Genomic DNA, 14,455 nt, shown 5'->3' with positions numbered 1-14,455 from the left:
AGCTACAGAAAAGAAAACATATTTCGCTTTTCTTTATGTTTACTTAACCATCCTTTTACCTACAATGTAGATGGGACAGCAGAAGTGTGGTGGAACATAAAGGACCAAAGCAGGACATGGCCAGCCTCATCCTCCTGAGGGCTGACTAATTTTAAAATAATGGATGCAGTAGAACTGCTCTAAGAAAAAAAAAAAACTACACAAGAAAACAAAGCAAAATTAACCTGCTTAATGGAAGTGGTGTCAATTAGACAAGACTGAGACTACACCCACTAATGGTAGATAGCTACTTATAATTTGTTCAATCAGGATGTGTTAAGCCAGTAATTAATGCTGTAGGACCTGAATAGTTTACACATAAAACATGTGCAAGAACTGCAGTATCTCCCTTCTCTGTAGCAACAGGTGGAAACAATTAAGTAAAAATAATTATTTTGAAGTGTTCTTCCCTTCTCAGTATCTTATTTTGTGAAACACTGAGTTTTCACACAGTGCTGCACAAATTATTCAATTACACTTTTTCTTCAGATGCTTCTTGCATTAGTACTGCAAATGTATTTTTGAGTCAGACTTCAAAATTGAACTATGTAGCTATATAATATACATGCATCAACATTAACAATGGGCAGAAGCATCAAAAAGGAACAATACTATAATGACATCTGAATGTCTGAACATAAAGCACTTGCTCATTTCCCAGGGCAGTAATTAAAAAGCAAAAATTAAAAAGTAATAATCATTCCTTGAGATGTTTTACTTTAGTCATAACTCCTTTTCAGGTGTTTCTCTTTAAAATTTAAAAAAAAAAAAAAAAAGTTGTCTACTTTGATGCTCAGCACCAAAGTTTGACATATGATTAATGTATTTAGCATCACATCTTGCTCTATCATGCCAGAACTGTAAGTGTTGCCCTGGGGAGGAATAAAACACGTGCCATTACTAAACTAGATGGAGTCCTTATTTTTCTTACTCCTCTCCTTAACACGTTATTTTAAATTGCTTCAAAGGACAGTCTCATTTTAGAGGTTTTCCAGGAGATGCGAGCACAGTCCTGGGACAGAGTAGTATTAAAATCAACAGGAACTTGAGATCTAGTCTTCTCAATTTTACAACTGGACTTCTTTCCCCTTCTGCAACATGGAAGCTGATGTTTTCATAGAAATCATAGTACAAATATTTGATGTACTTATGATACAGACATTTATACACTATTCTCACATGGTCTCTCAGAGTTACCCTTTCATTAAGACAGCCAACCCATTGAATTTACATCTGCATTCATTCTCTAAGTAAAAAAAAGCACATTTTCTTATTTCCTAAATTTCTGCAATTACCCAAACAGAAGCCAATAATGACATAAAGGAAACAGCAAAAGGAACATAAAATTTGAAGACAGAAAAAAAGTCAAATTATACTCAATGGTAAATTATTTCAAACCTAATAATGGATGTGGAAGGCTGGTGGGGATGAAAAGTGGCTAATTTTTCATATTGTGTACAGCATAGATCTTGCTGAAAATCAGAATGTACTTTCAAACCATTTTCTTATTTATCAAAATCTAACAGTGTTTAAATGTTTCTTTTCCTTCCCACCCTAAGCTGTGATGCAAGAAGTAAGTTAAGTATTTCTACTAAGAGGGACAAATAAAACAGTCTGTTCTCAAGTTCATGTAAAAAATTGAGATGGTAGGGTTTTGACAGGTAATATATTTGCATACCACAGTTTACATTTAGGTATTCATCAAATACTGAAGCAACCCAAGTGAATATTACTTTGATGCCTCGCATATCAAACACCAAAAGAATAATACACAGGATCATATGCATGTTAAAATATCTGCACATATTTTCCTTTCTTAAGCCAAGTAACACTAAGTACGTACAGTACTTTAAGACATATAGCACTGCTCTATGAAAGGGGCTAACATAGCTTTAAAAATAAGTATTTTAGAAAGCATGATAAAAATTTTAAGTTTTACCAGCAGAGAAAAATCGTGCTACTGAGACTGTTATACTCAGCTCCTGCTCAGATTCTGGCCAACACAGTTGGGTAAGGCCTGAGATGCATTCTGGGAGCAGACTGCATATTGTAGGCAAGACAGATGGCCAGAAAAAGCTAAAGAGCCATTATGCTGCCATGATACCTGGAAATCGCTATCTCCTACAACCATCATCTTTGGCAGTTTCATCAGAATCTACTAACTCATAGAAATTACATAAGCCAAACATCCAATCTGGAAGACATCAAACATTGGCTTACAAAAAAAAAACAACAGTTTTTGAAGTTGATTCGTTACCAGCTGTACTGCTCAGACTTTCATGCTTCCCACTGTGATATAGGGGATGCCTGCAATGTGACAGATGAGGAAGGAGAAGCACTCTCACTCTCAGCTAGGTAACTGATTTCATTTTTTTATGTATCACAAGTGCATGGATTAAGAGTTACAGGTTATAAATTATGAAACTTTATGACTTGAGCAGTGAATAAGTGAATTCATATAATAAAACTAGTCTGGGCAAAGGGGACCGACCCAGTTTGTCATGTTTGTTGTATTTCTTAATGAGCTCATGATATTAAGTTTGAATCACAGAATACATTGTCCTGTAAATCTGAGAGACACATGAATGCTGCTCAATAGGTAACACATTTGCAGATTAAAACAATTCTGTAACTACAGGGCAAAAAATGGTGTTGAACTCTGTATATGTTGCAGGGTTGGATTTTGACTTTACCTCACAAAATGTAATTCCCAATTTGGTTTAACATGAGTTTGAATAAGCAGTAACGTCTGGAAACCACTGCAAACCTCTTCATCTACTAACAGACATTAGGAACCTAATTAGCAAATGGAGCACTTGGGAGAGGCAGGGTGGGGGGGAGAAGGCAGAGGGGCAGTTCATTAAATTTTATGAAGTCATTAAATTGAGCACATTGGCATGGCCTTGTCAGTGTACCGTACTCTGAGTTTAAACTACAAATTTAGTAGTAGTGACCATAATAATGTGCCTTATTTTCATTTCTAATTTAAAAAAACTATGTTTATTGAAATAATGCATCCATCTTAAGTCAATGGACTACAACTAGTGTCATAGATGCCTACTGCTCTTTAGAGGAAAAGAGGAGGAAGATATCTAAAAGTAATTCCTTGATCAAGGAAATTCAGGTTCCTATTGAATACAAATGTGTTTATTATTGAAGAACAACACAAACTGATTTGGAAAAAAAAAAAAAAGAAGGAAAACAAACATTCTGAAAGCCTCTGCAAATATTGCAGGGTAGGAGATTAATTTACCTGCTGCTCGCATGTTTACAAAGCTTTCCACACTTCAGTTTAGCCCAAGCCACCAAATTGTTATGACCAATGACACAACAATGACATCAGAAGAATTAGAAGAAGATGGAGAACTACAAAGCTCTCTGGTTAGACAGAAAAATCCAAAAGGGGGAGCATGAAACAACTTATGTTTCTTCTGGTCACAAGCAGGAATAAGAGCTTTTGTTTTCTTTGCTTATAAAAATGAATCTCACTTCACTGCACTGACAGTACAGCTCATTCCAAAAGACATGATCATTCCCAAAAAAACCCTAATCAAGCGGCTTCTCTGTATTCTGTGCATGTAGTATTCACATAAATATGAACAGACACAGTAATATAACTGATTTAGAAGCAACAGAAGTATTCGTAGCTAGCTTGCAGCTATTTTTAAATTCTGAAAAAATGCATACAGTAAGTTTTCTTATATTTCTGCCTGTCCTCTCTATTTTCAAGATTAGAGATTTTTTTAAGAATCAAAATACTGCGGCTCACTAATACCATCTCCATTAAAATAAACAAAAAATCAGCTGAATCTTAAGAAGTCATTTGAAACTGAGCTCTAGAGAGCTACCTACACAACCTCACAAGAACCCCCATTATAGATGGTAAAGTGTTGAAGTACCTTATCTTTGGTATCCAATAAGATGAAGATACATCCTAGTCTAACCAACAGCACCTTGCTTCCACACCTGGTGTAGCCAGGTGCCTTCCTTTGAGGAATTAAGCAGTCATTTTAGCATGCCAAAGGAAGCATCTTCAGTCTACCCCTCATATTAGACTTCAGTTTCTCCTTAGGAACACAACCATACTTCCATACATGCTTTAAATGGTGCATGGCCACCAAAATTAGAGATTGCGAGGCACTGAAATATAATGCAAACCAGGCAGAGAGATGCCAGAAAACACTTTTCGCTTGTGCTTACTTACTATGTATCCTCACTATCCTGTCTTAGGCATACGCCTAGTTCATTACCTGACAATTCTTGCATGGTATGAGATTTGGCAAAGACACTGAACATGAAAGTTATTAATAAAAATGGGTATTGCCCCTTGCAGTACGTGCGCTGCAAGATTAAGTAAGATATTTCAAATTGAAAAGACGCTATGAAGGAAAATAAAACCCCAAACAATTTAACAGAATGGAGAAAAGGCTTATATGTTCATTCACTTACAAAGCAGTCCACTGTGTTGCATTTCTCACTTGAATAAACAAGAAGTTGCTCTTTATTTTCCCATATTTCCCAATTAATTTTGTCAAACTGAAGAAATTTTCTGCTGTTTCGCAAAGGTCCATTTGTATTACTCAGAAGGTTCCTGGGATTATACCTTTTTACCATGTTCTAGGGTTGGGGATTCAATTTGATTTCCTACAGACTGATGACACGCTGCTGTCTTTGAAAAATCTAGTAAAGAATTAACCCCTGAAATTTAAAAAAATTAATAATCCTAAAGAATACAACTTCAAGTTTCACTCTACACAATTATCTATAAAAGAAATTAATAAAAGAGATTATTATTATACTATTATCTCATATCTACATTTCTGCAGATCACACTTCCTCTACCAGAATCACCTAATACTACAACAGACCATTACAATTCCTTTTGGAAAAGGAGGAAAACAACTGCACAAGTACAAAAACCAGAAAACTTTCACTGGCACTTGTTCCACAGCCACTCTTGTCCTGCAGTATTTTGATGTGGCATACAGTAAGTTCACAGCAAAGAAATGTCAAGACCTGCTATCATTGGAAAGATTGCAAAAATAACTAGAAATCTTTTTTTCCCTCTCAAGGTAATTTCCAGGAAAAGCACCACTAGCTGAAGTGTCTTCTAGCAAAATAAGATTCACCTTTGGCCCATGAGATGACTTCTTCTTCGCTTCAGAAAAAGACAGGGAGTTACTAGGAAGGCTGGGGAGATGAAGGCTCTGTCCTGAAGAGAATGATGTTCCATCTGACATTACCATGATCTGTTGCAAGACAAAAAGCACGTCAATCAAACATTAACAACAAGAGCAGAGAGAGTCTCGCCTGCCTAAGAACTAACAAATCTCACTGGTAGAAGAATAAAAGTCCAACAAACAGTATCCATGTTTCTTCTCAGTATGGGATGGGTTAATGAAACCACACTGTTAATTAATTTTCCCCAAGTAGAGTTTGTTTTGCCCGTGACATTAACTGGTAAGCAATCTCTCATCTGGATCCTAACCTATGAGCTTTCCCATCCTGTTATCTCCCCCGGCCCTATTGAGGAGGCACAGTGAATGACCAAGCATCTGGTTGGGAGTTCAGCCCTTAGCCAAGGTTAACTCACCACAAAGATACACTGTAAAAACAGCCTGAGGCTTTAAATAAAAGCAGTGTGTCTCTAATTTCAGCTTCTGTGTTATCTAGAGTACAGTAAATAACCTGTATGCCTGCTAAGCAAGCAGCAATTTTGCTATAAAAAGAATCTAGCTCCCTCTCTTGATTTTAAAGACTCTTAGGTACAAACAGATCACTTCCAGAAACCACAGATAAATCAGCCATCACAGAGCAGTTACCAGACATGTAAAGATTATTCCTTCCATCTGAGGGAAACTCGGCTAAAATCTTGTCTTGTGCTCCAGTGTTGCTGTGCCTGGATTTCTCTGATTCCTAGCACAGCTATTCATTTGTTTCAAAGCACTAAAGGCCAGAGACATCTTAGCTGCTGTCTGACAAGCCCTGCAAAGCTGAAGAGAAGATGCAGAGCTCTGCACCTGCAAGAAAACACCCCTCTCTTCCCACAGGTTCCCATGTAAAAAGTCACACTGGTTTTGTGGATGTCCTGTGTGATTATCCTTGTCTGACTCAGAGGTCAGGCATGAGCTGACCCATTGCACGCCTCATGCATATTACACTAATTAAAAAAATGGGAATTGCAAAACTGGGAAATCTAGGATGTAGATATGTATACTTCACATTTTACCTCTCTAAGTTAGGATGATATTTTACTGCCTCCAATTTTTTGAAGACTGGATTTCAATTAAAAAAACAAAATTAAACACTGCCCCAAATGAATCTTTTTGCAGAGAACTTTGTTCAGAAGATTGTATGGTAGCCTAGAGAATATTGAGGGACATGCCTAGGTAATAAAATTTACTTTAACCAGACTGTTTTCAACAATGCAGCTAGAATGCAAAGGCAGAGGAAGAAGGCAATAAAGTTGTTTTTCTTCCTTGACCGTAAGTTCATGTATTAAAATTTAAAAAAAAAAAAAGTTATGTATTCTAACATTTTGTGACATAAGATCCCACACAGAGCAAATAACAACTGTTTTCTCCAATTCTTCATTTCAATTTCTCAGACACCTAAACCAGAACCTGTCAAGAGCCAAAACTCTGAAAAATCATCTGTCCAAAAGGAATGGACACTGCTTCTTGTAATCATGGTAATGTTGACAGCTATTAGCTATTTTAAGTCACAATAAGTGATCCTTTGGCCTGATGAATACTTTTTAGCCTCAACTTGCCAAGGGCTTTGGTTGCATTCAGCCCAGCTGAATGCAGGAGAAGGCACAAGCTAACAAAGATCAGCCACAAGGAAAATTTGTAGCCACATGTACATACCATAAACCTGCGCAAGAGCAGAGAAAATGAATGTGTCATTATTTACTCCCATAGATGATGTCAAATGGGTGGTTAAATAGTATTGTTCTTTAAATTGAATTCTGTAATGTTTTTTAATCCCACAAACTTAATAGAACATACCATTCGCATAAAATCAAACCATCTTTCAGAAAAAGCAAACGTAAATGAATCCATTAATTTCAGAGTTTAAGCAGATATTTTATTGCCCAAAATACTTTTGTTCATATGACAAAAAGATACATATCCATGTGGAACAGAAATAAAATCAGGAGGATCAGGGTTTGCCCTGCCCTGAAATTAAAAGCAAAGAAACAAAAAATTCTGCCAAAAGTTCTTTCTCCTAGGGTTGGAAGCTACCATTTTCTCCCTGGAGCATAAAAGTCTGAGTCACTAAAATAAACTGAGGTTTAACTACTGCATAAATTTTCTTTTTAAAATTCAGAAACATTACAGTTTGGGAATATTTATATATTCATCATTATACACAGACATTCTTAGAAAGTTGACATTTTAAAAAAGGCTATAGACTTCTAAGATATATCAGTTTCTGGGCAAGTACTTGGACCATTAACAGTCTTAATACTACAAACTGTGTTTCAAAACAGGACGAGAGTTTACAGAAAGATTTACAGGGATGGGATGAACAGCATTACTATCATGTGAGGTCTGATTTGACAAATCTAGTTACACACAAAAAGAAAGTAAATCCCATACAGCTTTTAGAAAACAAAATCTGGACATACCAAACCTTGAGCCCTAAAAGTTTTGTTGTATTGAATCCTGCAGCAGCCTGTTATTTCATTATAAACCCCATGAAAAACAGCAACTACAGATACAAAATTTTAATGTGTAATCAGTAAGACAGAATTCCAGTTCACATTGCTACTATCATACTGGCAATATGTGCCTCTCTGTGTGTGGCTGTACTAAGTCAAGGCTACATCAAAGAAGGAAAAGGTGGGAATGAGCGTATCACAGACACTACTGCTGCAGCAAAAATGCAAGTTCATCAACAACACGGCAGCTCTCCTGTACAGCCTGCTATGTGCACTTTACTTGTTTCCTCCTACCTGCACTGTAAGTTCCCTGCTAGCTTAGAGGTGTCAAGAGGAGTACACCTCAATAGATGGGAGGACATGGCTGCAGGTCATGCTTAAGCCAGGCACTCAAGAACACCTGCAGCTGGTACTTGGCTGCTCTCATAATGAATCACTTCAGTGACAAGACCCAGGAATATTAATTCTTCTCCTCAGTCCCTTCTACAAATCAACAGCTCAGTGGGATCAGACAAACTGGTGGAATAAGACATAAGTGCTGGTGTCAGCAAAGCAAGATGAGATGATTGGTCTTTAAACAATCAATTTAGAGCCATGTAATCACACTCTGAATTCACCACTATGCAAAGCATGAAATTCTAATTACAGTTTTGCTGTTCCGTCAAAGATTTTGCTTGACTATATTTGAGTAGAGCAGAGGTATACCTAATCTCACAGCTTATCTTTGATGAGGCCAGAGGTGACAGTAATAGGATGTGTAAAAGTAGAGTTAGTTGTGCTTGCTCACAAAGATTTAAGTGTTTTAAAAAATGTGTGGATTAGGGTACATGCTACTGGATAAGGATTAGAAAGATGGCCAAGAGAAAACAGTTAGTTTCACAGTTTAATACCAGGGTACAAATAATACAGCAATTGCAGAATACGTTGTACTGAGAAACATGTCGAGGGAGGTGATTGTCTCAGGCTACTCTGCACAAGTGCAGCCTCACCTTAAATCCTGTGTGCAGCTGTGGGTACCTCAGTACCAGAAGGTCATTGCTATTAGTGTGCCCAGAGAAGGGAGACTAGGGTCGTGAAAGGCCTCAAGGGCAAGAATTACAAGGAGCAGTTTGACACCACTTGGCTTGTTCAGTTTGGAGAAGAAAAGGCTGAGGACTCCACTGCAGCCTACAACTTCGTCAAGGGAGGCAGCAGAGGGGGAGCTGCTGATCTCTCCCTAGTGAGCAGCAACAGGACAGAAGAAAATTGAATGAAGTTGTATCAGAAGAAGTTCAGACTGGACATCAGGAAAAGGTTCTTTACTGGTTGGTCAGGCACTCCAACAGACTCCCCGGGGAGGTGGTCATGGCACCAAGCCTGACAGAGTTCAAGTAGAGTCTGGATGATGCTCTTAGTAATATGGTTTAGTTTTAGGTAGTCCTATGAGGAGTGTATGGAGTTGCACCTGACAATCCTTAAAGATCCCCCTTCCAACTTAAGATATTCTATGCTGCTACATATCCACATTGGGTTTTCCATTTTGCTTAAAATTCAATTTTAAAAAAAATATATCTTAAATTTAACTGTTAGTGGAAACTTCATAATCCTCATGAATGGAAATTCCTTGCACCCATAGGAAGCAACTAATATTACATGAAGGGATTGATAAAAAAAACCGCTTCTAAAACCAGACAGGATGTAAAAGGAAGACTAGGGAAAATGTGAACCCACTGTTCAATGTGGCAAGAGACCCCATGGCTTATGTGGTCAATCTTGTTTTAGCCTCTGTTTTCACAATAAGATCTTGTTTCCTCAGGCCTCCAAGGTAATCAAGCATTCCTCACAGTGTCTGTGGCAGTGAGTCAGTACTCACAAGACAGAAGTGTTGAGTTAGGTGGCACTTCATCCACAGGGACACCGGATGCAAACAGGGGTATTGAAGGAGCTGGCAGCACCAGTGAAAGACAGTTCTCTATCATCTTCAAAACCTTCAGGGAAGGTTATTCAGAAAGATAAACATCACACCCATCTTCAAGAAGTAAGATTCATGGAACAAGATTCCCATCAGTCTCATTTCAGTCCCGAGGAAAAAAATGGAGAAAATCCTCCTGGAAGCCACTTTCAGCCACTAGAAGGACAAGAATGTGAGGAATCAACAAGAAAAATCTTGCCCAACTTACAGACAGATCTATGAGATACAGACTGGAGAAATGGATCATTAGATGGGTGCAGAACTATCTGGACTGCTGGACTCAAGTTACTCTCTTAAGCTGTGGGAGGTCCAGCTAGAGGCCAGTGACTACTAGCATCCCTCCAGGATCAACACTTAGTCCAAAATGTTTAATGTCTTCATTAAAGATTCAGTGGGATCAAGTAAACTCTCAGCAAGTTCACAAATAATACATGGATAATATCTTTCCAAAATCATTCTCTGCTGTCCAGAAGTTCTACCATACAAGCATAACTATTGGTTTAGAAGATATTTCAGAAAAAGAAAAAAGGCTTGATGAACTGTTCCATAAGGCATTCAGAAGCTCATTCAGCAGGTGAGGTGAACTCCCAAGAAAGCCACCCTTCATCTTAGTGAAGATGGAGAGATGATGTCAACACTGCAGAGGATGCCAGTCACAGCAGAGAAGCCAGACTAATAGCAGCATTGCAATGGGCTAACTGCTTGATGTGGCTGGACAAAACCAGAAGAAAACACGGATACCCACTGATGCTTTTCCCTGTCCTGCCACAAAGTCCCTCTGTTCCCGCAGCACCGAAGACTGCTTTACTGGGAGGACAGTTATTTTAATAATGCACACTGGACATGGAAGGAGCCACACTCCACCTCTCTTTCTCTGTGAAAATAAAATGGCATTAATAGTGCGGGTAGCTGCTTAACACACAACACTAAACTTGGACAAGAGAAAATTACCTTTCTTAAATTTGTCTTCTGGCTTAAACTGTAACTGGGAGGTTTCCTAGACCGCCACTAATAAGCCATTCTGTACAAGTTTTAGCTCAACAAGATCTCATCCTAATAACATATATAAGAAAAATTCATGAAAACAATGCAAGACTAAATCACATTGGAGCATTTAAATATAACACGAATATCTTGCTTGTCTTATTTTCTATGGTAAACAGCTACCACAGAGCAAACGCACAAGTGTACATAAAGTATTTTTATTCACAATGTGATTATGGACAGATGCATAAGACAACTTACCAACTCCAATACTTTTTTCATGCCTAGAGAAAGATACTTCTTTTGTCATATGTGCCAATAAAGCATTACATAAATGCATTCTTTTATTAACTTAATTGATCTGCTGGTAGTGGTATCTTGCCTCTAGTTCACCAAACACTCACTTCACTAGCCTTCAGCTATTGAGCTTGTATTTAAGACCTTTGTCTACCATTTGCTTTAAATGTAAGATAACTTCCTGGGCAAGAGCAAGGAAGATCTATTCTTCCAAAAAAAAAAACAAAAAACTGTGCATAGAGAAAACTCAATGTTATTCACATTCTAGCTAGGAACCATCAACCTGAAGTGACCAGTCTCCATAACACCTGAGCTGCTGGCATCTTAAGAATTATAGAATGGTTTGGGTTGGAAGGACCTTAAAGATCATCTAGTTCCAACGCCCCTGCTGTGGGCAAGGACACATTTCACTAGACCAGGAGACCTTTCACTAGACCAGGTTGGTCAGAACCCCATCCAACCTGGCCTCGAAAACTCACGGGGATGAGGCATCCACAACTTCCCTGGGCAACATGTTCCAGTGCCTCACCGCCCTCACAGTAAAGAATTTCTTCCTAACATCTAATCTAAACCTACCTTCCTTCAGTTTGAAGCCATTCTCCTTTGTCATAACACTACATGCCCTTGCAAAAAGTTTCCCTTCAGAGTGTTCTAGGAGTATTCCAATTTGCTAGTCAAGGCAACTGAGTGCTACAGAAAGAAAAACTGTTGTGCATTTAATTTATGTAGTTCCATGCACGGCTGAACAAAGGAAGGGATCAGGGAACAACAACTGTGCACTACAAATTATCATAGTATAATCAGGATCCCTCTTCTACTATTTCTTTTCCAGCAATCTGGGAAAAAACTATGGAATTGTAATACCTTGTAATAAATTGATTCAGAAGTCTTCACACAAAAAAACCCCAAACAAAACCAACAAAAACAAACAAATGAACAAAAAACAACAACAACAATATTCTGAAGACAACATTTATCTATCAAGGATGTTTGGCAGCTTGGAGTACCTATGTACCCATCAAGAACAAATCACTTTCAAAACAAAAACTTTGCTTTTCAGATCCTGGTAACACAAAGAATGAGGAACAGTCTTAAAATGTTCCATGGAAGTTAGTCTTCTCTTACTGCTAATTTGTACAAATGCACATCCAAGTGCAAGGTGTTGCACCTGGGTGAGGGCAACCCATGGTATCAATACAGGCTGGGGAATGAACAGATGAAGAGCAGCCCTGCCAAGAAGGACTTGGGGCTGCTGGTAGATGAGAGGCTGGACATGAGCCAGCAATGTGCATTTGCAGTCCAAAAAACCAACAACTGTATCATGGGCTTCATCAAAAGCAGTGTGGCCATCAGGTTGAAGGAGGTGATTCTGCCCCTCTGCTCCGGTGAAACCCCAGCTCTGGGGCCCTCAGCACAGCAAAGATGTGGACTTGTTGGACCAGGTCCAGAGGAGGACCACAAAGATGATCAGAGGGCTGGAGAACCTCTCCCATGAAGAAAGGCTGAGTGAGTTGGGGCTGTTCAGCTTGAAGAAGAGAAAGCTCTGGGGAAATCTTACAGCAACCTTATACTACATAAAGAGGGGAATACATGAGAGCTTGAGAGGTACTGTTTAGCAGGGCTTGTTGTGATAGGAAAAGGGGTAATGGTTTTAAACTAAATGAAGGTAAATTTATACTAGCTGTAAGGATGAAATTTTTTTACAATGAGGGTGGTGAGGCACTGGAACCCATTATCCAGAGAGGTAGAGGATGCCCACCTGGAGACATTTAACGTCAGGTGGACAGGGCTCTGAACAGCATGATCTAGTTGAAGATGACCCTGCCCATGGCAGGGAAATTGGACTAGATGACCCGTAAGGTTTCCTTCCAACTCAAACTATTCTATGATCATGCCACCCCTGACACACAGGAACCACAGATCTACCAACCCCACATACATACTTACACAGTCAGGAGCTGCATGAGCTGTCACCTTGCTCCAGACCAACACAATTTCCTTATTAGGAAACACAGAGCTTCTGCAGAGGAATGAACTGCTACCAAAAATATGTTGTCTGTCTCCTACTTTTTCATTTTCCTGAATGAAGGGAGGCCCTCAACAAAGCTGGAATACTCAGATCCACATCAAGGTACCTGTTGTAGTTTCATTTACTGAGTTGGTCACCTAAGAACACCTTCACACAGCATATTCAGAACAGGCTGGTGAGCTTTCCACAGTGTGCCGCAGAAAAATTCCAACAGCACTTTCAGTAAAAGCCACGAGTTATCTGCTAGAATTCTGGGAAGAATGAAACATTACTACAACGCTTCCACAGCACTACAGATGAATTATACTCATCAGTAGCAGACAAATGGACCTCTTTGTGTGGCTCTGGGCTGCCGCACCCTGTGTTGTTTTACAGTGAAGAACGGATTCATTCACTGCTGAAAGCACTAAGAGCAACAATGAAAATACAGGTGTCCTGAACAACTATTATTCCTACTTAAACCAACATAGAATATTTTTAAAGTTATTTGCTTGAAAGCAAAGTAATATGTAGTTGAAGAAAATTCAATTATTTAATTATAAGAAGAACAAGATTAAAGATAATCCCTTCCCTAGAAGAGCATTATACCTAAGGTTGGTTCTGGGTAAAAGCCAACTATTCTGACACCGAGGAATTGCAACAAAAGAGGAAGGATAGAAAAAAGAGGGAAATCCCCATGATTTCATCTTCATTACATGGATTATGAACATAGGTTTTAGAACTGGCATTACACAGACATCTCAACTGACTGAAAACTGTTAAAACAGTAAAACCACAAATATTTCTAAAAAACCCTCAAACACCTGAATGCAGAGGTTTGTGGCAAAACCTGAATTTTTACCTTCGTAGTTTTCTATAAAAATTGAGCAGACACTTGGAATCGGATTAATTAATAGATTAACTGTGTGCAAGAAAAGAGTTGTCTTGCTACAGAAGTAGTGTTGCTTGTATTTCCAAACACATTTCACAGAAAGCAGTCACAAAGGACTCATCTGTTGCTAAAATGAATCATTACTAGTCTAGAAGCAACCTATTTCTTGCATCCTCTAAATGTGAAACCTCAAGTTGTATTATTAATAGCCATGTGAATTTGTAATAAAGTTATGAATTTTACTATTTCTGTCCACAGTGGTAAGTGCTCTCTAAGGGGCATTTATAAGGCTTTTCCTTTTAGGAAAAAAAAATCAACTATTAAATGTTGTCTGTTACTTCTGAATTAAACAACTAATTTTGACTCTCCTTCCAGAAAGGAGGGAGCATTACATAGTACAAATATTTTTATTTATTTATTTATTTGTAACTATGGGAAACTGGGTTGTATTAAATTGCCGTCTTAATGCAGACTGAAAATATTTTCACTACTTTTTCCTGCAAAAATCAAGATTTAGTTATTCATAACATCATATTCAAAACAGTGCTGCTTGAGCAATCTGTTTTCCAGAGGCAAAGTTCAATTTTAAGATGTTAGGTAGCGGTCATTCAGCATGTT

At 38.3% G+C, this 14,455-nt stretch overlaps 1 protein-coding gene across 3 annotated transcripts in view; it reads right to left on the bottom strand.

Moving 5' to 3' along the window:
* The window catches only part of MLLT3 (MLLT3 super elongation complex subunit), a 122,564-nt gene that overhangs the window by 40,372 nt on the left and 67,737 nt on the right, over nucleotides 1-14,455 (bottom strand). For 2 of the 3 annotated variants that reach the window (XM_027722377.2, XM_027722380.2), the window contains one exon: nucleotides 5,169-5,288. The exons of the other annotated variant lie outside the window; for it this stretch is intronic. In XM_027722377.2, coding sequence (XP_027578178.1) covers nucleotides 5,169-5,288 — 120 coding nt within the window. The remainder of the gene's footprint in view (nucleotides 1-5,168; nucleotides 5,289-14,455) is intronic. 3 annotated transcript variants of the gene reach the window in all.

The sequence above is a fragment of the Pipra filicauda genome, unplaced genomic scaffold (assembly GCF_003945595.2).
Source record: "Pipra filicauda isolate LSUMZ 115617 unplaced genomic scaffold, ASM394559v2 scaffold68_size4259465_pilon, whole genome shotgun sequence".
NCBI classification, from domain to species: domain Eukaryota; kingdom Metazoa; phylum Chordata; class Aves; order Passeriformes; family Pipridae; genus Pipra; species Pipra filicauda.
This window is presented reverse-complemented; position numbering and strand designations above follow the sequence as displayed.